The 24,494-nt window shown below is 37.5% G+C and overlaps 2 protein-coding genes across 3 annotated transcripts; both read left to right on the plus strand.

The window, feature by feature from the left end:
* The first annotated feature begins 180 nt into the window (after positions 1–180).
* On the plus strand, positions 181–13,241 carry grna (granulin a). Its single transcript, XM_037791809.1, has 14 exons — positions 181–318; positions 1,390–1,530; positions 3,225–3,362; positions 3,447–3,575; positions 4,154–4,235; positions 5,449–5,555; positions 5,744–5,897; positions 6,007–6,132; positions 7,098–7,195; positions 7,293–7,529; positions 8,061–8,405; positions 9,748–9,978; positions 10,067–10,324; positions 12,447–13,241. Exons 2-14 carry the CDS (start codon positions 1,390–1,392, stop codon positions 12,588–12,590), a joined length of 2,190 nt encoding a protein of 729 aa, XP_037647737.1. The 5' UTR covers positions 181–318; the 3' UTR covers positions 12,591–13,241.
* A 1,363-nt stretch (positions 13,242–14,604) lies between these two features.
* Positions 14,605–22,377, plus strand: rundc1 (RUN domain containing 1). Of its 2 annotated transcripts, XM_037793181.1 has the most exons (6): positions 14,605–15,158; positions 17,440–17,448; positions 17,689–17,847; positions 18,686–18,884; positions 19,026–19,121; positions 19,986–22,377. In XM_037793181.1, exons 1-6 carry the CDS (start codon positions 14,757–14,759, stop codon positions 20,846–20,848), a joined length of 1,728 nt encoding a protein of 575 aa, XP_037649109.1. In that variant the 5' UTR covers positions 14,605–14,756; the 3' UTR covers positions 20,849–22,377. The 2 variants fall into 2 exon arrangements, with proteins under 2 accessions (XP_037649109.1, XP_037649110.1); XM_037793182.1 differs by lacking the exon at positions 17,440–17,448 and having other exon boundaries at positions 14,607–15,158.
* Positions 22,378–24,494: the final 2,117 nt, after the last annotated feature.

Consider the following 24,494-nt stretch of genomic DNA (forward strand, 5'->3'; position numbering starts at 1 on the left):
CAGCTGCCGCATGTAAACAACTTTGTCCTTCAATCAATTGCAAACTGTTCAATGTGCAAACGGCTAAACAGGAGCAACTTCATTGAACATTATCAGACATATTAAATAAAAAAAACAAAAACTGATTTAATATAAAGACCAGGAGAGGCGCTGCAAGGTATTATGGGGAAGTGGGAACCTCTCTCTCTCTCTCTCTCTCTCTCTCTCTCTCTCTGTGGGTGTGTTCAAGACCAGGCAGGTCTATATCTGTGTTATTTAGTAGTGAGACACTTGTGAAACAGCCGACTGCTCACAACAGCCCTTCACTCTTTTACCAAGGTAAGAGCAAAATAAACTTATTCTTTTAGCTTGTATAATCTGACATTATATGCTTGCTTAACAAATAAGTCCTTTGAGTGAATTGTAAAGATGTTTGACAATGATTTACAGTATTTACTTCTTTCAGTTTTAGATTACTTATAAATTGTTTTATCCTTTTCGTTGTAAATGATAACCTCCCTGTGTAAAACATCCACAGTTTATTCTGACTAGGGTGATTTTTTTTTTAAGACAAAGCACGGTTCGTTTCTATTATGCATGCCAAATGAAACTGAAAGTTGTGTCAATGACTTGCTTATTCATGCGAATAAAGAAAAGCAAGGAACAAACTTTTTAAGGAACTATTACACTTTCAGAAAATAAATGAAGATGAGTCTCAGACATTATTTGCATTTTTTATTTTTGATGTGTATGACTCAGTGAAGTAGGCTATTGAATTTAAAGGTTTGAAATCACCAGATAGGTATTAGTTTTTAAAGACAGTACGTTCTTGGACATGAAGAAATTAGGGCTTTCAATAGATTAAAATATTGAATCGTGATTAATCGCATGATTGTCCATAGTTAATCGCGATTTATCGCACATTAGCACACATTTTTTTATCTGTTCAAAATGTAACTTAATGGGAGATTTGTCAATTGACAAATGTTGATTTGACACTCCCATGTACTTAAGTATTTAATACTCTTATCAACATGGGAGTGGGAAAATATGCTTGCTCTATGTAAATGTATACATATATTTATTATTGGCAATCAATTAACAACACAAAACAATTACAATTATTGTCCAGAAACCCTCACAGGTACTGCATTTTTCCCGACAAGCTAGTATTACATGCGTTATTAACGCGTTATTATCGCGCTAACTGACAGCCCTAGTAGAAATATCTGAGCATGCTTATTGTTACAGGCTTTGATCAATAGTTTCAGCAGAAGTGAATGCAAACATGTTATTTCTGAGTTGAGAGGGGAATTCCTCATCCACACCTTCCACTTTCATTGACTTCTCTGTATTTGTGTGTGTGTGTGTGTGTGTGTGTGTGTGTGTGTGTGTGTGTCCTGTGTGCAGATGCAGAGGTGGGTTTTGATCTGTTGGGCCCTCCTGGCTCTGGTTGGTGCTGATGAGTGTCCAGATGGAGGGAGTTGTGGAAACGGTCAAACCTGCTGCAACAACCCGGCCAACGGCTATGAATGCTGCCCGCTTGATCAGGTAGATCATGGTTGTAATCCCTGCATGTTCTGCATTATAATTTAACCTGAACAGAAAAATTAATCCCAATTACTCTACCTGCCGTAACTGACTATATTTTGTTGTAATCCTACTTTTTGGAATTAGTAATTCTACTTAAGCATGCACTTAGTGAAGCTTCTGGGAGTGCAGATGATGTACAGTTGCCTTTTCATTGTCATTGCACCAACATTTGAGCATTTTAAATATTATTATATCCCCAAATGTTTAGTTTAGTTTAGTTTAGTTTAGTCTATTAGGATCCCCATTAACTGACGCCATGACGTCAGCTAGTCTTTATAACAATTATAAACATTATACACCTTCAAACATCACATTACATACAAAAATCCACAGTACATTACAATAGATTTTAGGAGATTTGTTCTCAGTGTAGGTGGTAAGAGCTGGCCTGGCCCATCAAATAATTATGTTCTCTATTAGTGTACACTACTTGGTTTCCTGTTATTCCGGTTCACTGACCAGCTTCAAAGTTACAGAAACTAACAAACACCTTCTACAAAAACAGCACAAACATGTTTACTCTGCACCTACTTGTTTCAACACGTCTGTGTATTCAGAAGAAATTATAAGGGATGCACCGATCTGTCAGTATCAGTGCATCCCTAGAAAATATGCATTTTTGAAATAAAATAATACATATTCTTTTGCAACATACACAGTTTGTCTTAGTTTAAGATATATTTGGTATCTCTGGAAACCCCTGGATGTACATTAAAATGTTAATAGTTTTTCAAACAATGCTTGAGTGCACAACATGCATTTGTAACGATAGACCTGCAGATGTTTCTGACATGGTTAAAGAGTTTAAAGTGGCTACGTTTTACTTTTATTTAAGTTGATTTTGTGCACACTGCCCTGCAAAGCCAAATTGCAGTTACTGCATATTTAGTTAAGACAAGAGTCTGAATTGTTGATATTTATTATGTCATATGAAACATTTTTTGATGCCATATAAATGTATAATGTCAAAGAAAATGTTGTGTTAAATTTGCAGTTAAAACAAAACCCAGCTAAAAACGAAACAGTCAGCTAAAGCAACAGAGCCAAATCCAGTTCAAGCCAACCAGCGATAGCCACAGTTAACCTTGACTGAACACTTTGGTGTGCTAATTTTAAATTACTTATCTAAAGTGTAAATTAATTTAATGTAATTATTAATAATGTATATTGACGGAAAGCTGAAAGAACACATTTAGTTTGTTGTTGTGTGTACACGTATTACCTTAAGATTTTTCTATATATATGTCAATAATTTTTTGTCATATAGAATTATAATAAGTAAAAAAAGACATAAAATGAAGGAATTGCATCCTGTTCAGCTGTCAGCCTGAAAACTTCAACCCTTCCTTACTGTACTGCTCTCTATTGTAAGGCAGCACAATTAACTCTACCTCCTAACAAGATAAACTCCAGTAAAGTCATAGTACGTTACTTTGTCCTTTTTGTCCGTCACATAGTTAAATGTAAATATGAGATAACCGTTCTCCTAATAAAAAAGAAATGAAGGCTGGACAGTGGCGCTATTCATGCTCATTGATATTTTACTACTTTATGAGTCAGATTAAAGCCGAGGCCTCATTCAGCCAGTGTGATAGCAGTTTTAAAACTTTGCTAGTCAAAGTGTTCCTACTACTGTACTGCTGTCCTCGTAGGCTGAGTGCTGTGGGGATCACATGCATTGCTGTCCTGCGGGAACAGTCTGCGATACAGCCACGTCTAGCTGTTTGAGCTCCACTGGGTCCATCCCCTGGGTGGAAAGAGCTGCTGCTGATCAGCCCGGACTCTCCAGAGTAAGAATAACACACATCTGTTGCTTTCATAATAGAATAGTGAGTGAGTATTTAAGAGCCCTGTTTCCTACCCTGTCCCTGCAGTCCTTCAGGATGATCAAGGCGTACATGGGAGAGGATGAAGACAACATCTGTCCTGATCTGTCACGATGCCCACCTGAGTTTTCCTGCCTGAGGGCCTTGACAAAGTATGGCTGCTGTCCCTTAGCTCAGGTAATCAAACCATGTCTAACACAGATATAACATGCAACATGTTGCATAACATACTGGTACAATTATCAAGGAAACAGGAATCCTTTAAGTCCACATAAAACCATGAAGTCCATGGTGGAGTCCACTAATGAGCCACTCATACAGTAATACTATGATATTATGAGTGAATATGCAGAATTTGTTTTCCAAAAGCCCGGTGACTTCCTGTCACAAGGAGGATCTTTACTGGTTTGGTTAGCAAGTGAAGCATTTTCACTTCACTGAAGAGAACAGGAATTGATTTCTGCTATTGTGTGGGATTTAATGACCTTTTCATTGCCATTCTTTTGCTATCAGCAGCTTCCTGTGTTTTGCTGTAAAGTTATCTGCTGGATTGCTTTAGAGCAGCAATGTAAAATGCAGTGCAGAGAAAAGTACAGGCTGGCTATATGGCACCTTTAGATGTCTGACCACTACACCTATTTGGAGTAATACAGTTAAGATTGATTGATTACAAGAGGGAATTCATAAGACATTTGAATCAAACGTGTATTGCATTTACAAAGTATTATAACTAGTGTATTGATTTCCCCTGCCAGGGAGTCCCCTGCTCTGATGGGAAACACTGCTGTCCTGAGGGCCACCAGTGCAGCGCAGACTGCCGCTCCTGCATCAAAGAAGGTGAAACTCTTCCACTGACTACCACAACATATTACTACACAGTCTGGAAAACGTTTCTGGAACAGCGTTAAACTGATGTGAATTCTGTCTGCAGAACAGGGACTACTTTGTATCAATGCGTAATTACAAATCTGAGTGGACGAAAATGACATATGGAGTTCCCCAATGGCTTCAGACTCGGGCCTCTTCTGTTCATGGTTGGATGTGCCAAAATTTGCTCCCGTTTAACAGAGATGAAACAGAAATAATCTCTTTTTTTTAGCCAAAGAAGAGCGATTAAAAGTCTCAGCTTCACGTTAAAGACCACAAACCAAGCCAAGTCTTGGTGACTTCCACATTAAGAAAATTACAAAATCAGCCTACTATCAGTAAATACACTTTTATTCATATCTTCTTTTGGTCTGTATTAAAGAGTTTACTGCTTGTTTTTATTCTTTATTTTATTCTACAGTATGTCAGGCATCTTTGATCACTTTGAAAAGCGCTATATAAATCTGATATATTACTTGCAGGCATATGGACTCGTGTGGGGCATGAATATAGCTTGGTTTTCATCCATTGCACACATTGATAGAAGGAATTATTACACGGCATTGTTAAATACTCAATTCTGATTGGTCAATCACGGCGTTCTTCGGTCTGTTATTTCCTTATAACAGACAGTTGCTATGGGCACAGTTCTGATGTCGGACTCTGGCAGACTGTTTTTGTGTCAAATTATTGATTTCTTAAGCAAGTAGCCGTGTAACAAGCTTCACGTCGGGGTCCTGCATCGCCCCGTCAGGGCTTATTTCACAAGAATGACCTGCAAGCTGTATATTATCCCTTACTTAAAATAGATCCCAGTGAAATTTCCTTGGCCTCCTTTAGTGAGGTGGTCAAAATGTCAATGTCAACTATTAATTATTTAAAATATTAATTGAATCAAATAATTTTGAGTAAAAGAAAAAAAAGTCAAAGTTATCTGAGTCCAGCTTCTTAAATGTGAATATTTTGGGAAACACTGATCAACACTAATTGAATGTCTTATTTAACTTTTTATAGTGCATTTTGTTTCTTGTATATATCTCAATGCCTTTTTATGTCTCATGTGAATCACTTTGAATTGGCCCGTTGTTGAAAGGTGCTGTACAGATAAACTCTCATAAGAGGTTTAACTTTTATCTCAAGGCCTCTAAACACATTTTTAAATGTTCCCGTTGCGTTGTTGCAGAGCTTGCGACTACAGTTCTGTGCAGCGACGGAGTGTCAGAGTGTCCAGAGGAAACCAGCTGCTGTGAAACCCCAGAAGGAACGTGGGGCTGCTGTCCCATGCCAAAGGTACAAAATGGCTGATCTTTTCATTATAGACATTCACAAGGTGACAGCTTTGATATGCTAAATAGTATAATTAAGATTATGAATGAGGAAAAACAGAGAGGATGGATTTGCATGTCGGGTTATCGTGACTTTATGGTGTCTTATATCATGTGTGGTTCTAAGGTGATATTCCTTTACTGTCTAAACAGGCTGTGTGCTGCGGGGATAAGACACACTGCTGTCCTGAAGGGAGCACATGTGATGTCGAAAACTCCAAATGTATTTCCTTATCTACCAAAAAAGAGACGCCGATGTGGGCCAAACTACCTGCCAGGATGAGAGCAGTCTGGGAGAACAAGAAAGGTCAGTTTCGTTTTTAGTCTTACTGGAAAACTTACTTCCCCATTCTGATCAATCATTGTCTAAATCTGTGTGTTCGTGCAACCTGATCTGCATGTGATTCCACTTTCAGAAAATGAAGCTGTCACTGCACATACAGTTGGTGGTGGTGGCTCAGAAAAATCCCCTGAAGTCACCACAGTGAGTACAGTTCCTCCTCCAGAGACGGAAATACCATCAGTCACCGAGGCAGCTGCAGGTGAGATGTTAATCATGAATCAAAGTATGTAGAACAAGGGCACACCTAAAAGTAAAGTCCATCACAGATGATACACAAAATGAGACCAGATGCATATGTTTCAATCCACCACAAAGTAGTTTCTAATAGTTAAGGGTACAAACAGTGGATGTAATGATTTAATAATATTGATAATGGCTGCGTTCCATTTCATTTTGGCGTGTCAGTGAGTCCCATGAATTGCTGGCACAGCTAAATGTTGTGAGTTGCAGAATTTTCTGCTATGATGAGACAAAATATCTGCTGTGGGAAAGTTCAAAACTAAAACAAAGTACAGTAGCATTCTGCATGCTGGAGGTATGGTTGTAGTAAGTTACCGTTACCGGCATCGGTAATGGTATCAGTAATGTATCATATTTTGTTAAATTGATGGTAGTGTCTTTTAGCTGAAGAAACTGCTTTTAAAAGTTTGTCCTGATAGCATTTGTCGGTGCATTTGTTTACTTATTTATTTATTTATTTATTTTATTTATTTATGTACTTATTTTGTTTGATTTATTTTAATGTATCATTTATTATCTTTATTGTATTTATTTAGATTTATATAATTTCACTATTTTTTAAATCTCTGTCTTTTACTGTATTTATTATTATTATTATTATTATTATTATTATTATTATTATTATTATTATTGTCATATATTGCAATATACTGTATATTGCCTAATGTGACCTGTGCTGTACTCTTTATCATCATTTATCACACTTTATCATTTTGGTCCCCTGGGATATATGAAAGTACTTTTCTAGATGCAGTAGTGGGGTTACAAAAACAGATTGTCAAAGGTATGGCACCATATTATACCTGTGGTGCCCCTGTGACGTGTTTTTGTTGTTGAAAATGTTCAATTCTGCCGTATGTTTTTCTCAGCATGAGGGCAGATTTCAGATATGTAGGAAATGTTACCATTATTTTTTTGTTCCAGGCAATGATGTCCCCTGTGATGAAACAGGATCCTGTCCAGATAACACCACATGCTGTAAAAACCAAGAGGGCGGCTGGGGTTGCTGTCCTCTACCAGAGGTACAACATTGGCTGCCATTTTTTTACACAGTCCTAACTTTTATGTTAAAGGCTTTGCTGATGCATTAATGGTTATTCATCTTTCTGATCACATCAGGCTGTTTGTTGTGAAGATTTAATTCACTGCTGCCCAAAAGGTAAGAAATGTAACGTGGCTGCACAGACCTGTGAGGATCCAACATGCTCTGTGCCGTGGTTCCAGAAGGTACCCGCAATCCCCAAACAGGGCGCACAGGTGGGGAATGTCACATGTGACGATACCCACGCTTGTCCTGATGACAATACCTGCTGCAAGACCACAACAGGAGACTGGGCCTGCTGTCCTCTACCTAAGGTAAACACAGAGCAACATGCACACACACGCACACACTTTCCTTATGATTTTCTCCTGGATTGGCCAGTTAAATGTGCAAATAGTTCTTATATATAAGCATAAAGAAATGTAAGAAAATAGAAATGAAGGAGTATGTTAATTGTAAATTAATTAATGTAAATTATTTACATAATACTACAATATATAACACAATATATGTAGAGAAATATAAATAAGTAATAAAAATAAGAAATTATAAATAATGAAATATGTACAAATATGTGCATCAAACACATACAATATATAACCACAGTGTAAATACAAAATGCTGAGAAATGGGATCTATTAAGTGTGTTAAATATAAATGCAAGAATAGTATAAATAAAAATTAAATAAAAGTATTTCTTGAAATGTACAGTATTAATGACAGTATGGGTATTGTACAGTTGTACAACTTGCCTTTACTTTGACTGACAGTTCTCTCTCCAAATGTAAATTCATACATCCAACAATGTTTGTGACTGAAAGTATTCTTGTCACTTTGTTCAAAAGGCGGTCTGTTGTGACGACCACGAACACTGCTGCCCTGAGGGCACCACCTGTGACCTGACCACGCTCTCCTGTAGCAGCGCCTCGGGCTTAACGCCCATGATGCAGAAGATACCTGCGTTCGCCACGGCGGCGCCCACTACGGTGGCCGCTACGACCCAAAGTCAGGCAAAAGGCACAGAGCAAACAGAGGAGCCTGAGACAGAGGACGAGGAGGAGGAGGAAGAGGAGGAGAATAAAGGAGAAGTGGAGGTCATTCAGTGTGACGACCACGTCACCTGCCCTGGGTCCACCACCTGCTGCTTCACGAGCCAGTCTCAAACGTGGGGCTGTTGCCCGATACCAAAAGTGAGCACTGACCTCCAGTAACAACAGGATTTTACCGTCTCATAGCATAAAACGATCATCACATATAAGACTACAAATAATAAACTTTTTTAAATTTTTGATTATGGTAACACTTTACTTCAACCCCTCCTCCTATTTAGCATTTATAAGGAGTGTATAAACATTTAATCAACACCCTATAATGTAGTTGGACATTTTAAGTGTTTGTTAATGTGCAGTCAACAACAGACATATTTTATATTATTACAGCTGTGTTTTACTATATTGTCATTTGTTGCTGATGGGTGCCCACAGGAGGAGTTATAGTTGTTGACAAATACAATTAAAAACACTTATATCTGCTTATAACTACATTATAGTGTGTTATAATGTAATGTTTAAATACTGCTTATAAATGCTAAATAGGGAGGGTTAAAGTAAAGTGTTAACTTGGTTATTTTTTCAATGAATTCATATAATTGTTCAGTCTAAGAAAAGGGATAAAATGCCAACAAATAAACCCAGGGACTCATCTTACAATCACATAATTTGTTAAGTTAAAAAAACAAACAGAGGAACTCAGTTTATTAAGATGTGAGGTAGCAGAAAAAGCGGTAAATCTGAACATTGGAGAAACCTTCAAATGTATGGTATTTTTGTTTCATAACTCACTTAAAACGGCTTTAATCAATATATATTTATATGAACAATGGGTCAAATGACTATGTGTGATGTGAAAAGGGCTCGCTCCTAGTGAACCGAAAGAGAGTTATCACCAGACTTTGCAGTTCCCCTTAGCTCCACAGAGCTTTATAGCTTTTAAAAGCTTATTGCTTTGGTTTTCCAGCCCACAACTTTAATGTTTTGGTTCACTCTCACCGCTCTCATAATGACGTTTTCAGTCATAGCAGGCAGCTGAATTGATTGTTTCAGCACTAATCACACACAGGCTGTTGATCAACACCAATACCTCAGCAGTTAAGTAGCCAGCTAAGATTTCTGGCTTTCAAAACTGGTGTCCAGACTGCAAACAACTGAGTGGCATCACTTTCTCAAACCCTGAGAGTATAAATGACAGTAATGTTATTACTTTGCATGGTGATATAGTTCCTCTTGTGCAGTACATTTATACCCTATCCTGTGTTAACTCCTGACTTTATTATTTCTGTCAGCTGCTGGACTTCCCTCAGGTGGTGCATGAACAGTTACAACAGTTCATGCACCACTTCATCTGTTAACAGTTATAACAGTTAATGCACTTTAATTTTTTCACTAGTCAAAGATTATTCATTTGAAAGAAGAACTTGAAAACAGGATGGATGATGTGAAAGTTTCACTTCCACTCTCACTTCTCCCCCCACAGGCTTCGTGCTGCAGGGATGGGATCCACTGCTGTCCCTTCGGATACATATGCGACGCGAGCAACTGCATCCGAGGGGAAGTGGTGATCCCATGGTACACCAAGCTTCCAGCCACCACAAGATTCGAGGCCGATCCCAGCGCTGTGCAGTGCGACCAGCAGAATCAATGTCCTGAACACACCACCTGCTGCCAGCTGCTCACGGGCGAGTGGGGCTGCTGCCCGCTGCAAGATGTGAGCACTGTATAAGATACACGATCAGTATATTATCCTTGTCAGGGTTTGCTTATGTAAAACAACCTTGTGCATGCTGTGTCTGCAGGCTGTGTGCTGTCCAGATAAGCAGCACTGCTGCCCACAGGGATACACCTGCAACATGGCCTCTAACTCCTGTCAGAAGATCAGCATGCTGCAGCTCGAGTCCATCCCGCTGACACCGGTGTATCTGCTCAAGCATGAACCCATGCTCAGTCCCTCAAAGCACAGAGACGTCAAGTGTGATGATCAACAGAGCTGTCCAGATGGAAACACCTGCTGCAGGACCGACGCTACTTCATGGGGCTGCTGTCCACTTCCCTCCGTATGATATACAGTCATAACTTCAACCTTTAAAAGAATAGTTTGAAATTGTGGGAAATATACATATTTGCTTTCTTGCAGAGAGTTAGGTGAGATCTCATGTCTGTACGATAAATATGAAGCTATTGGCAGGCAGCTGATAGCGTAGCTTAGCACAAAGACTGCAAACAGGGGGAAACAGCTAGCCTGGCTCTGTCTTATGGTAGTAAAACCCACCTACAAGCAGCTCTAAAGCTTAACGTTACATCCTATATGTACAGACACGAGAGTGGTATCAATCTTATCATCTAATACGCAGCAAAAATAATTAATGTCAAGCCATCTAGCAGGGCTAGACAGTCAGGGAGACACCTAATTGAGGCCATTTGTCTCCTAAATGAGCCTAGAAAATATTGTTTCAGTTATTACAATATTATAATATTGTATACATGTTTCTTGTCCTGGCAGTCTTTCAGTTACATGATTCAAAATTTCTGAACTTATTTAAGCTGTTAAGTCTGTGGTGGAAACCACTTTTAAATGCAAGTTTGAATATTTCTATTTTGCACTCCTTTAATCTACTGTTCCGCTTCATTTCAGAGGGAAATATTGAACTTTTTACTTCACTCTTTATTTGACAGTTGTAGTTACTTTACAGATTCACTTTTTACATACAACGCATGTGATCTTTTAAATTGTGATACGTTGTTATTGATTAAACTACACACACCTCAGCTATCTGCAGCATTAGTATGCTGCTTACGTGTTAGTATTAATAAACACATAATTCTGCATTATAAGGATTGAACAGCAGAGATGTGGATTAGGCTGCAGGAGTGTGCATTTCTGTCACCAAAAAATTTCAAATCCTGTGATATTTGGATTTGTTAATACAGCCGAAGATTTATTGTGGGTTTGTCATAATAGCAAGAAAATGTATGTCATATACCTGTCAGTTGGTGGCAGTATTGAAAGTAATCAAGTTAATTTGCTTAAGTACTGTACTTTAGTACAATGTTGAGGTAATATTGTACTTTTTACTCCACCACATTTATCTGACAGCTATAGTTACTAGTTACATTATAGGTAATGTAATATGTACAAAAATATGCATCTTGACCAGCTACAACATGAAAATGCTGCGTATATGTTCAGATATACTTTAACAGTCCATAAATGTAACTCATAACAATACAACCATAAAAATGTTTATAAAATTATTATTATTTCTATGAATACAACACTCTGGAAGGAGATATAATGAGTACTTGTACCTTTAGTACTTGAAATTTGCTGCTAATACAACTGTACTCTTTCTTAAGTAACATCTTAAAGGCTGTTATATACATGTATGTTTATACTAACTTAAAGGGACTGTTTGTAACTTTTTACAAGTATAAATTTACCGGGTCGGGATCCCATGCGCGCTCGCATATGCGCGCTCGCGTGTGGCTACGCTGTTCAGACCGCTCCGCTGCCTGCTTGTCTTCACTCACACAACGCGCGTGTTCTCGCTCCACCTCACGTTCATGCGCGCTCACTCCACACTGCAGAAGAGTTAGTTTAGCTCTGAGAATATCTAGTGAATGTATAGTGGACGTTTGTGCAGAAATAAATGCTGCAGCTCCTCCAGACCAACAGAGGTTTCCCGTGTCTTGTGAAGTGACGGGGCTCCGCAGCGAGAAACGTTGTCGTCTCCGACCGGGTGCCGGTGTCTCCCCTGCGGGCGCAGTCGGGAAACAATAATGTTTCTCTTCCTGCTTCAGCCCCGCTGCTTCAGCCTCCGGGGCTGAAGCAGCGGGGCTGAAGCAGGAAAAGCCAACACTAGGATCAGCAGTGATTCATGGAGAGACCTTGGTCTGGTCAGCTAACATTACTGCCAAGCAGGTGAAATATAGAGTGATATTGTGGTTTTAGCTGACGTGTGTCACCTCACTGTTTTGAGCGATGCTCGATCATGTCTATTTAGAGCGAGCACAAGCGCGAGCCCGACAATGACTTTCGTTGACTTAACGGCCACAGGTGTCGCTGTTAACAGGCATTTTTGAAAGTTACAAATAGTCCCTTTAACTAAAGCACCCGATTGTTTCTTTCACCTTCGGCTGACGGAGTTACATACCTTCCTTCCTCTGTCCTCTCCACAGGCGTTGTGCTGCAGCGATATGGTGCACTGCTGTCCCAACGGCTACGCCTGCACTGACACTGGAGAATGTACCAAGGACACCAGGCTCCAGTGGCACAAGTGGGATATGTTCTACGCCAACAAGAAGAGAGCTCTAATTTTGTGAAAACCATTCTCCGCTGCAATGTCATTTTTTCTGCATGCAATGCACTAATTGAAAATAAGGGATTTTATGATCATTTTGAGATGCTTTGTTCTTAGAGGAACGTAGTAAAAGGTGAAGGGGACACTGTGACATTGAATTGCATTTGGGGTTATAATGTTCTGTTACAACTACATGCAACAAGATTAGGGCATTAAGATTTTAATAACTTCTTTTAAGTGTCATAGAGCCTTGTTATTCCAAGTTTGAAACTTTACTCCATCCATTAAAAACACTCCACAGGCAATACGATTGTATTCACTGTCAGTCATCTGTTTCTCTATATTCTGCTTAAACTGCCTTGTCCTTGCAACGTGCACTTCTCTATCAATAATCAGTCACAATACAGGGCATAATTTCACATAAGTTAATCATTTTAAATGTACGTGATTCCACCTCATGATGAATGAATCTGCTGCAGTACTGGTTTCTGGTCAGTACTTTAGACATTAGATCTATTTGTGGCATAATCTGTAATGCGTTATTAATTTTAAGTGATTTAATTTTGTGCATTTTATTGTCACTTATTGTGTTAATTTGGGATTTAACACAGAAATAATATGCTTGGTGCAGCTTAATCTGCGTAAAACTAATAAACAAGAAGATATGATGTTACAACATTGCAACTTGTCAAATCATTATACTGTATGAGTTTTCTAGTGAGTGAAGAGGCATAAAAGAAGACTCCTCATTAAATGCCTGTTTTTCCTTATCACTACTTCCGGGATGGAATTCCCCTTTTCAGGATGACGTCGTACAGTTTGTGCCTTTTCTGACGTCATGGTTGATTATTTGGGATTATCGGATTTCCCCTTCCTGAGCACAGTAAAACTCTGTTGGAGTAAAAGAAATCAATATTTCCGATTATACAATTCAAAATAAAAGCCAAAAGAAAAAGAATTATTTTAATTTTAATTAAATTTAGATTATAAAAAATAATATCCATCCCCAAATACTTTATTGATTCCCAAAGGGGAAACTCACCATGTTACAACAGGCGAAGGAAAAACAAAAAAATAGAACTTTTTGAAATGAATAAAAATGAAATGAGAAATAAAATAATGTAGGAATATTAAGTTCACAATCTATACATTACAATATATTAAGCTCTAAAAATGAATTGTTTTAATTTTTTTCTTGCAAAAGAAATCAAACCAGAAACCCAGTAGTACAACATAATACAAATTTAGATAATATGGTATGGGTAAGTGTAATAAAATATATTTTAATGTTTATAATATATCTGCAGTTTGTAAATAATTATGACACAGACTTTTATATAATAGGGACGCTTTTATTATGTATATATAAATATATATTATATATTTATATATAATATATATATATATATATACTGTATATAGTATACTATATAATATACAGTATACTTTATATAGTGTATACTATATACAGTATATATATATATATATATTATAGTATACTATATAGAATATATATATTATATAGTATACTATATGTATATATATAGTTCCAATTTTAAGTTGGACTTTTATATAATAGGGACGCTTTTATTATGTATATATGTATATATATATATATAGTATAATATATACAGTATATATATATATATATATATATAGTATACTTTATATATATATAATTCCAATTTTATGTTGGACTTTTATATAATAGGGACGCTTTTATTATGTATATATAAATATATAATATATATATATATATATATACTATATACAGTATATATATATATATATACTGTATAAAGTATACTATATAATATACTGTATACTGTATATATAGTATACTATATACAGTATATATATATATATATATATATATATACTGTATACTATATATATATATATAATTCCAATTTTATGTTGGACTTTTATATAATAGGCACGCTTTTATTTTGAAGGCAGAGGAACAAACGTGCCAGACTTCCGGTATTTCCCATGACGCTTGACGTGTCTCCGTGTTGACGTATGAATCATCCTTTCCAAAGATGGCGTTACACCTGTTCCTCCCGTAGTGCTCCTTGTTGTTGTCTGCGCAACGCGAGAAAAACAAAGCACCAGGAAACAGAAACAGACTGTTAATAAAGTGGAGAGACGTAGTTAAAACCACGGGAGTGAACTACATCATTCAGAAATGTCCACAGAGGAGCTGTCAGCCTCGGACAGCGAGGCTGTGTTCGCCACAGCGGGAGAGCGATGGGCACCGGTCGGAGCTGTTGCCAGCCCGGAGGAGGAGAGCAGCGGCAGCGGGAGCGCTGGCAAGCCGAAGCAGAGAGGCTCGTCCTCGGCCACCGATGAGGGGGAAATGGCCGCCAGGCTGGAGAAGCTGGAAGAGGAGCAGGACTTGCTGAACTCGTCTCTGCTCGCCCTCACCTCCCACTTCGCCCAGGTGCAGTTCCGACTGAAGCAGATAGTTCACGCCCAGCAGAGCGAGGAGAAGGAGAGGATGCTGGCCGAGCTGGAGGAGTTCGCCTTCAGGGGCTGCCCGCATGTGGTGGGCTGCAGAGCTCTGGAGGCCACACAGCTGGAGAACTCGGTGAGCTTCCTGCAGCTCATGATCTGATATAATAACCACCGTGATGCTTTCACACACTCATATAGTGCATGCCAGGGGAAGATGACAGGTGTCAAAAAGATGTCATTGAAATAATACAATATTACTATTTAAAATAATTACTTATGATACTATAGATTTAGGACTGCAGTGTTGTTTGTTTGTTTATTTTGTTTTGCACAATTTAAGACTATACAACATAACAAAAAAATAAATGAATAATATACAGTGCAGGAAAAGGCAATAAACCCACTGGGCTTATCTGAAGCCTCCACCTAGAGACAAGATTAATATAAAGAAATAATATGACTACATAATAGTGATAAACAAACAATTAGGACAAGATATATATAATAACAATACAGTAAATATATCAAAAAAGACAAGTGTGTGTGTGTGTGTGTGTGTGTGTGTGTGTGTGTGTGTGTGTGGAAGTGTATGGTTAGTGTTTGTGAGGAGGATATTGATTTAAATATCTATAAAGACTTCTGAGTAATCGTAACCAAACAACATTGTGAGTGGGAAAAAATAAAAAAAACATAAAAGCAGATACATGGACAACATGGGGGAAAAGCAATTACAAGCCAGCAATTAAATGACCCTTTAAGCGACTTTTGAAACATTTGACAGATGAACAGTTTATTGATAGATGTGAAAAGCTACTCCATAATTTGGTTCCCCTGAATCTTATCGAATACTGACCTCTACTAGTGAGGAATTTAGGAGGATGAAGATCTAGAGATTGACGGGTTGAGTGTAGTGTTTCCATCCATTACCACAGGTGTCTGAGTCTCTGCCAAGAAGCTGGAAAGTGAAGTGTGTGTGTGTGTTTGTGTGCTGAAAAGATTAATTAATCAACTGACAGAAAAATAATCGATTCTGATAATCGATTCATTGTTGAAGCTTTGAGGCAAAAGTGCATAACAGTCCTCACTTCCAGCCTTTTAACTGAGAGGATGATGTGCTTTTCTTAATCGTATGAGACTGTTAACTGCATGACTTTTTAGTTTAAGGCTGTTAGTTGGACAGAATTTATATTTTATTTACAGAATTTTATTATTTTATACCTCAAATTTTTATTTTATTACAAAATTGCATTGTTAATATACGTCCACAGGAAGTAATGGATATACAAACCATGGGAAAAGAGTAAAAAAAAAGAGATATGATACATTTTTAAAGCCAGAAATAATAATAATAACAATAACAATAACAATAATAATAATAATTAAAAAAAAATAAGTAAGTAAGTAAGTAAGTAAGTATCTTACAAAGTCAAGTTTATTTTCAAGGCCAAGTGATACTTATGAAAAAGGACATAACATAATTATATACAAACAAGAAAGGGGGGGAAGTACTAATAAATAAAAATGCGTATAGCAGTTGGCTTCACACAATTACATACATGTTACTGTGAGATATTTGGACACAATATAATAAAATGAGGAAAAAAATAGCTGAATAATAAAAAAAATATGGTTGTTCCTTCAATTCATTATCTTAATAAAATCGGTTCTTTTTCTCATTGTTGTTTGAAGATGTAAGTTTAAAGAGAAAGTAACCTTTTCCATCCTGTAGATCTCCATTGTCACATCTATCCAGTTATTTATGGTAAGTCCAACATGCAGAATTTTTTTACTATTTTCTGACATGTTTAAACCAGTAATAATAAGTGATTTAAGAAACTAAATGTCACTTTAATCAATAATAAAAGTAGTGGTTAATTACAGGTATACATGCACTAATCTGCAGTTGGACTGGACACTCTACTCACTAATATAAATGCACAAATATAAATACAGACAGACACACACAGTGAGTTTCTGTGGTGGTACAGTAAACCTGCCCGTTTTCATTAACTGAAGTGATTCACCTCGGTGGCTGTGAGGTTTCTGATTAAAACTGATTAAAGTGAGCTTGTTGCGTCACACTCGAGGCTGCTGGCGCGCCCACCTCTGCCGTGTTCCCATTCAGCTCTTATCTCTGTTGGAAAATGTTGCTTTTGTGTTGACACACTGCGCTGCAGGCTCAATGAAAATGCCTCCAACAGATCATTATCTGCCTAATAAAAGCTTCTGTGCACACAACCACGTTGAAGTACCCTGCTTTGTCCCTGCTGTTGTTTACTCCCTGCCTCTTTACAGTTTATCTCAACTGAAGTAAATGTTCAGGCCCAAAACTGTTGGGATTACTTCTCACCATATTCTTCACGCTAAAGGGTCTTTCTATGTCATTTCTCCTTTGTTGCATGCTTTACTTGCAGGGAGATCTGGTGAGTATGGTACCTGATGTCTCTTTGAGAGTTTGGTTTGTGTGTATTTTTGTGTAAATGTTGTGACACAAGTTGTTAAACTGTAAAGTGAAATTAATTACACTTGTTTGCAAAGAGCTGTGACTATGTGGTATCAAAACTCCCAAATTGTTAAAGATCTAGTACACTGTGTTATTGTGGTCCCTCAGCTCTCGCTGTCTGTAAAAATTAAAATCGTTGTGTTTGTGTCTCTGCTGTCAGAGTGAGAGGGAGAAGAGGGAGCGCCTGGAGGCTCAGAGGGAAAAACAGAAGGATCTCATTCTCCAGCTGAAGACACAGCTGGATGATCTGGAGCGCTTCGCCTATCAGGAGGGCAGCTACGACTCGCTGCCGCAGTCTGTCGTCATGGAGAGACAGAAGGTGGGTTTGTGGAAATGTACCGATAAAATACTCGCCATTCAATCCTGTCACATGTTGATGTGTCATATCGGCTACAGGTTGTCTGATCAGCCTTTAATCCTCGTACTTAAAATGATAATTACAACATCCCAAACGAGAGACCCCAACAGATAAACAAGCTTGTGTTTAATCCAAATTATCATGACACATGTTGAACACATCATGTGGTGTTTACCTGCTTCAATTCAGGTGTATCAAGTCTGTTCTTAAAACGCTTCAGGCTTTAGTGTTTCTCAGAAAGATAATTTGTGTGGAAAGACTATCCAAATACATTTAGCCTATATAAAAACCTGCTTTTTAAATATTTGTCTTATTACTCCTTTCCCTTTTAAAAAGTGTGTATTAAATGAAATGTCTACCCGATTGGAATGAATAAGAGTCTACAGCTCTCTGAGGCTGTCCTGAGGCACAGCAGTGCTTTTAGCTAAACGCTAACATGCTGATGCTAAGCAGGTATAATGTTGTTCACCATCCTAGTTTAGCGTGTTAGCATGCAAACTTTTCATCCTGTGGGGATCATAAATGTTTGTACAAAATGTCATGGCAGTCCGTCCAATAGTTGTCGAGATATTTCAGTCTTGACCGAAGTGTTCACAGACTGATATTTCTATCTAGAGCCATGGCTTCAAATAACTTCCCTAATAAGAAGTTAGCTTGTGAATGCAATGCTGTTTAGTGTCAGAAGAATACAACACACTAGAAATCTACCACCACAACTATATTTTCCACCTGTTGGAAGCAGTGTAATAACCTACAATAAGTCTGTTCTTTAACCTTCAGTCTGTCTTACCTTTCCCAGGTCATCATTGACGAGTTGATCAAAAAGCTGGATGTGAACCTGAACGAGGACATCGGGAACTTGTCGCCCGAGGAGCTGAGACAGAGAGTGGACTCTGCCATCGCTCAGATAGTGAACCCAGCCAGGGTCAAAGAGCAGCTGGTGGATCAGCTCAAAACCCAGATCAGAGACCTGGAGATGTTCATCAACTTCATCCAGGGTACACAGACTCATATACAGTACAAACTGTCATTCAAGTAGATGATCTTTTCCTGTTTTATGGCAGTGCCTGCCTGTTTTGTTTTTTCATTTCACAGTTTTTTATTGATTTAATGAATGACTTTGCTTTTCCTTCTTAAAGATGAGGTGGGGAACCCTCTTTTATCAGATGGCGGACCCAGCCAGCAACCACAAGCGGCGGGCACCAGTGCCAGAGCTCCAGGAGTGAAGAAGAAAGGTCAGTCAGTTCATATCAAACTCTTTCTGCAAGTACCATTAAATGTTTGTAGTAATAAAGCCAGTAGATGACTGATTAGTCGGGGCGACCAGGTTGAATCCCTGCAGTGTTTGCCTGGTTTTAAGCTTTGTTTATACTCGCATGAAGCACCGTGGCGCAGGCCTCTACTGATGGCGCGCGCACTACGAGCACGCACAAAGGCGTTTATGATCAACGCGTTGGTCTTTGCAGTATTTTCCAAAGAAGTCAACGAGTGTTACCGACAAAACGCCATAAACCAAACTCCTCTATGCCGAGGGGGAATTGTAATTAACTGTAAACTCATATCTCATATTCATGGACATACTTTATCACCTTTATACAATACCCATAATGAAACAAAGGTTAATATCCTGTAAACAATTTGATTCTGCTGGCAAAATATTTACTCAAATGTAGAAGATCTCCTGCTTTTAAAACGTTTAAAAACAAATTGTCCGTCTTTTTTTTTCATTATTTTACTTCTTAATTTAAGTTATTTGCTTTTATGTCATTGTTGCAGTCATGTCTGAAAAGCCCTGTGTGCGTTATAAAAATTCAGAGGTGCATGACCAAGAGCTGCGACAACTTGCAGAGCCTTCTCGCTTTACGCACAATACGTGATGATGTCATTTTTGGCTCGCGCACCCTTGCGCTGGAGACACTACGGCGAACATAAACCCAGCTTTAGAGTGATGACCTAAATGTTTGTCTTTAAAGACGTATTAACTGGTAATCTCTTCATAAAAAATAAGTTTACAGGAGGTGGTGTTCAAAATCATCAGTGTTGTTGTCCAGTATACATGTAAGTAGTATATTCTTCTGGTTCTCCACCTCTCTCTGCAGTGGACCCAGAGCAGGCCCAGAAGATGCGAGAGACCGGCCTGCAGCTTATCCAGAAGGCCCTCGCCGTGCTGCAGATCTTCGCTGCGAGCCAGTTCGGCTGTGCGCCCGGCCACGTTCCTCAGAACATGTGGCCTCAGGAGTCAACGCTGCAGGACTACGGGCCCCTGCTGCAGCGCCTGGAGTCAGCTGTAGACAAGGTGCGAGTGCTGGGCTCCTGCAGACAGTCCTCCCTCGACCATGTCGTCAACTACACCAGCAACTCGGCGCTGGGGCCTCGAGACGAGCTGACGTCGTCGGTGAGGAAGGAGCTGGCGCTTGCTCTGAAAGACTTGTTGGCTCACGGCCTCTTCTCCCCCTCCCAGACCATGAGCCTTGTACTGGCACCCATCTCCTGCCTGCTGCCTTACAGACCAGCCCCACAGACCATGCACCCATGGGAACTCTTTGTTAAATACTACCAATCCAAAAACGGGAAGGCCTTTGTAGAGACGCCGGCCCGTCAGCTTTCACAGTCCTTCAGCCTGCCTGTCGGGGGCGGCCCGGTGACCGTCACCCCTAAACAGTCTCTGCTGTGGGCCATTCACACTGTGCTGAAGGAGCACGGACGCTACAAACGTGGACCAGACACAGAGCTCAAAGCGCTGGTGTGCATGGCTCTGAACGAGCAGCGGCTGGTGTCATGGCTCAACCTGCTCTGTAAGTCTGGGACTCTGATACACCCGCACTACCAGTGCTGGAGCTACATGGCCCAGACCGGCTTCGAAGGAGCCCTGCGAATCTTGGGCCGCATCAGCCACCTCAAATTCAACCTCCCGGTGGACCTGGCTGTTCGGCAGCTGAAGAACATTAAGGATGCTTTCTGAGGATGCAAAAGTAACGAAACATCCATCTCAGAAATCAAGTATTTTATCAGCTAAACAACACCTAACCTGGCATTCAGGACCAAAAGCATGACTTTGTGCTTCAAGTATGTAACCTTTTAAAGGTTATTTAAGTAGCCACCCATCTTAAAAGTATAAAGTGCAAGTATGTGATGTCTACAGTTACATGCATGGATGATTATGTTGTGTGAGCTTCAACCATGAGCAACCATAATCTGCATAGGTTTAAGATGCCAAAATGTCAAGATGACAATGCTACTCGTACTGTAAACACGCCTTAGAATGGAGACTGAGATTACCTCATGTTTAGAGAAGCCTTCCTGACCTTTGCGACCTGTGCTCATCTTACCGTATCATTCCCCCGTGTATGTGATAGTGTCCTAACCTATGCAGCAAAGAGAGAGGTTGGATGTGTACAGTAATCAGTACTGTAATGTGGTCGCCACAGAGACAATCCAGGAGGAGAAATAGTGAGCAGAAACTCGATACTGTGGCTTCTACACAGTAACAATGGGATGTATCGATGCTCCATCGTTCACAGTGAAAAGTACAGTTCTGTTATGGCATTTATTATTTTGGTGGCGTGTAGCAGACTGGTTGATCAGGTCAACTTGAAAAATGAAAAATGTCTCTTCAAGCATGAAGTTAATGTGTTGTGTAACAAATATGCAGCCCAACGACTCCGTTTTAAAGCTGTTATCACTTCTTGCACATTGTGTTTCAGGTGTGTTAGACCCTGTATGAACTGCTGCTTTTCTCCTATTCCAGGTGTAGTTAAATTAAAATGAAATGACAGTGATATCATTTGATAAGAATGATGTAATGGTTACATCCCATATGTAACATGATTGTAGGATATAAAAGGTTTATCTTTATTTCCTGTTCTTCAGAGAACTTTGTTTTTATCTTCCTAAGACAACCGAGTTGCACGAATCATATCTTTAAATACTGAATGTACAAACCATAGATGCTATTAAACTGAGGTTTAGATTATATCTGCTGTTTATGGGATTTAAACTTCAGATGTATGTATCAAACCTCTGAGAGTTGGCGTGCTGATGAAAGATGATCCCTGCGTTTGTTTTTCCTGAGATAAAAACCTGTGCACTTTGTGACTTGAGTGCACCTGGAGACACATTTTTAGTATTTATTTTATGTTACTGTGTAAATGGAAAGTTTGTATTCTGTTTAGGTCTTGTGTAGTAAATATAATGCTATATTTATCTTCCTATTTTCCCCATTTTTTTGTTATGTTTTATTCAACTGTTATGTTGTGATTCATGTAAAGAGACATTTATTTATTGCATAGCATGTGAAGAACATATCAGAACACTTTGTTAAAGTAGCTCGGACACTGAATCATTTAAATCGTGCTATTTATATTGTTTTTATTTAATCGCTTTAATCACAAATAATATATTGGGAGATATGACTTGTGCTTATTTTCTTTTTTTTTTTATCATGTTTAATGCATATCTACAGCTGTAAACAAATTAAACTTAGTAAATGAACCACTGCTGTTTGAGTCTTTATTCTTTAAATATTAAAGAAATCAAGAAATAAAACTTTACACATTATAGATTTTGTTTTGGTTTGTTTTAATGGCAAATCTTTAAAAACAAAACAAAAAAAAAACATTCCATAAGACGTCTATTGCATTTACATATACAAAATACTTATGCATTGATTTCAACAGAAGAAAAATAGAATAATTAAAGTGCAAAAGGCATAGTTATCTCTCTCTAAAATGGAAGGGATTAAGAAAACTCTGACTTATTGATTTGAAATTTACCAAATAAAATGAGTAAGTTGTATTTTCTGGTTCTTGTTTTTAAAATATACAATAACATTTTTAACTTCTTCAATAATGTATTTTGTTTAATGAGCAAAATAATCCTTCAACATCCTCCAGAATGTTGTTGTGTATGAACAGTCTACATTTTTTTATGGGGTCTTCTTTATCTTTCCAAAAATCACATTCAATCTTGAATAAAATATATACGTTTTTGGGATAATTACTATATCATATTTTGTGATGTATTTAATTAATTTGGATTAACAAATTTATATAAATGAATATCAATTCCACACAAAGTTTTCACAAATAATTCCTTATGTTTCTATTTTATTTGTATGGCTTTAGTTAGGATGTATTGGGAAATAAGAATTGTGTTTATTTTTCTGATTTAATTGGATCAATTACTCTACTCAAATTTAAGTACTCTGCACTTTACTTGAGTATTTCCATTTTATGCTACCATGCATTTCTACTCCACTACATTTCAGAGGGAAATATTGTACATTTTCTTCAGCTACATATATTTTATAGCTAAAGTACAATAATTTATTAATCTGACAGAGGGTCAATCTGCCTAATAAGTACTCTTATATATTTTTGCTGCTAATACTCCTATTTTTAATCAGTGGTGAAAGTAACTAAGTAAATTTACTGAAGTACTGTACTTAAGTACAATTTTGAGGTACTTGTACTGAGTATTTCCATTTTTTGCTACCTCTACTTCACTACATTTCAGAGGCAAATATTGTAGCTTTGCAGATTCAGATTAATAATATAAAATATAATCATCAAATAAAGTATATTAAAGATTAAGACAAAACTTTATTGATCCTTGGGGGATCAAGCAGATAAACTAGATAAAGTAATTAAAATGAGCTCCACCTCCACTATCTTCAAAATTAAAGTGATGAACACATAAATAGATTATTAAATATAATCCATAATATAATTTATATCATTCTGAAATGGGACATTCTGCTTAATGAGTACTTTTGGTAAATTAATTATATTATGATGCTAATACTTTTGTACTTTTACTTGTAACAGAGTATTTTTTACACTGTTGTATTGCTACTTTTGTAAAAGAGTACTTCTTCCTCCTCTGCTTTTCATTAAAATTGTGAATGCAGTATTTTTACTTGGAGTGGAGTAACTTTACCTTGAGGTATTGCTACTTTCTATTGCTAAATATCTCATTCTTCCACCACAACATTATATCACGAATACACAAATTAAATATATATATTTTTATTTTTATAAAATCGTTTAAAGAACAGTTTAGCAGCCAAACAATGTGTAATGCATTTTTGTATATATTTTTTTTTAAACTTTATTTTTTCCCTTTTTTCAAGGTTGTTTTCATATATGCAATTTACAGTTCGTAATTACAATAGTTTATAAACCATTTTTTAAGTAGATGAGTTTATAGACATGCTCATTAAGTACATTAGAGAAAACAACTTCAACATTCAAAATTGAAATAAAATTAAGAAAAGAAATAATAATAATAATAATAAAAAGAAAGAATAGAGTTAAAAAAAAACACACATAACAAAAAACAAACAAACGATAATGATACAAAAATACGAGAGTAATAATAAATTAAATCTTTGCATTTTTGTATTTTAAATAAATAAATAATAATAATAATAATAAAAAGTAAAAAATTATAAATACAAAAATTATAAATTGTATGCCTTAGATTATAATTTTGCTTTTATATTTACTTATGTGATCTCCCCTTTTATGTATGCATATTTTATGAGCATTGTTGAAGGAACCTGAGACCAAAGATTTTCATTGCCAATGACTGCTTTGCTGGAATCCACA

Source organism: Sebastes umbrosus, chromosome 14 (genome assembly GCF_015220745.1).
Source record: "Sebastes umbrosus isolate fSebUmb1 chromosome 14, fSebUmb1.pri, whole genome shotgun sequence".
Taxonomy (NCBI): Eukaryota; Metazoa; Chordata; class Actinopteri; order Perciformes; family Sebastidae; genus Sebastes; species Sebastes umbrosus.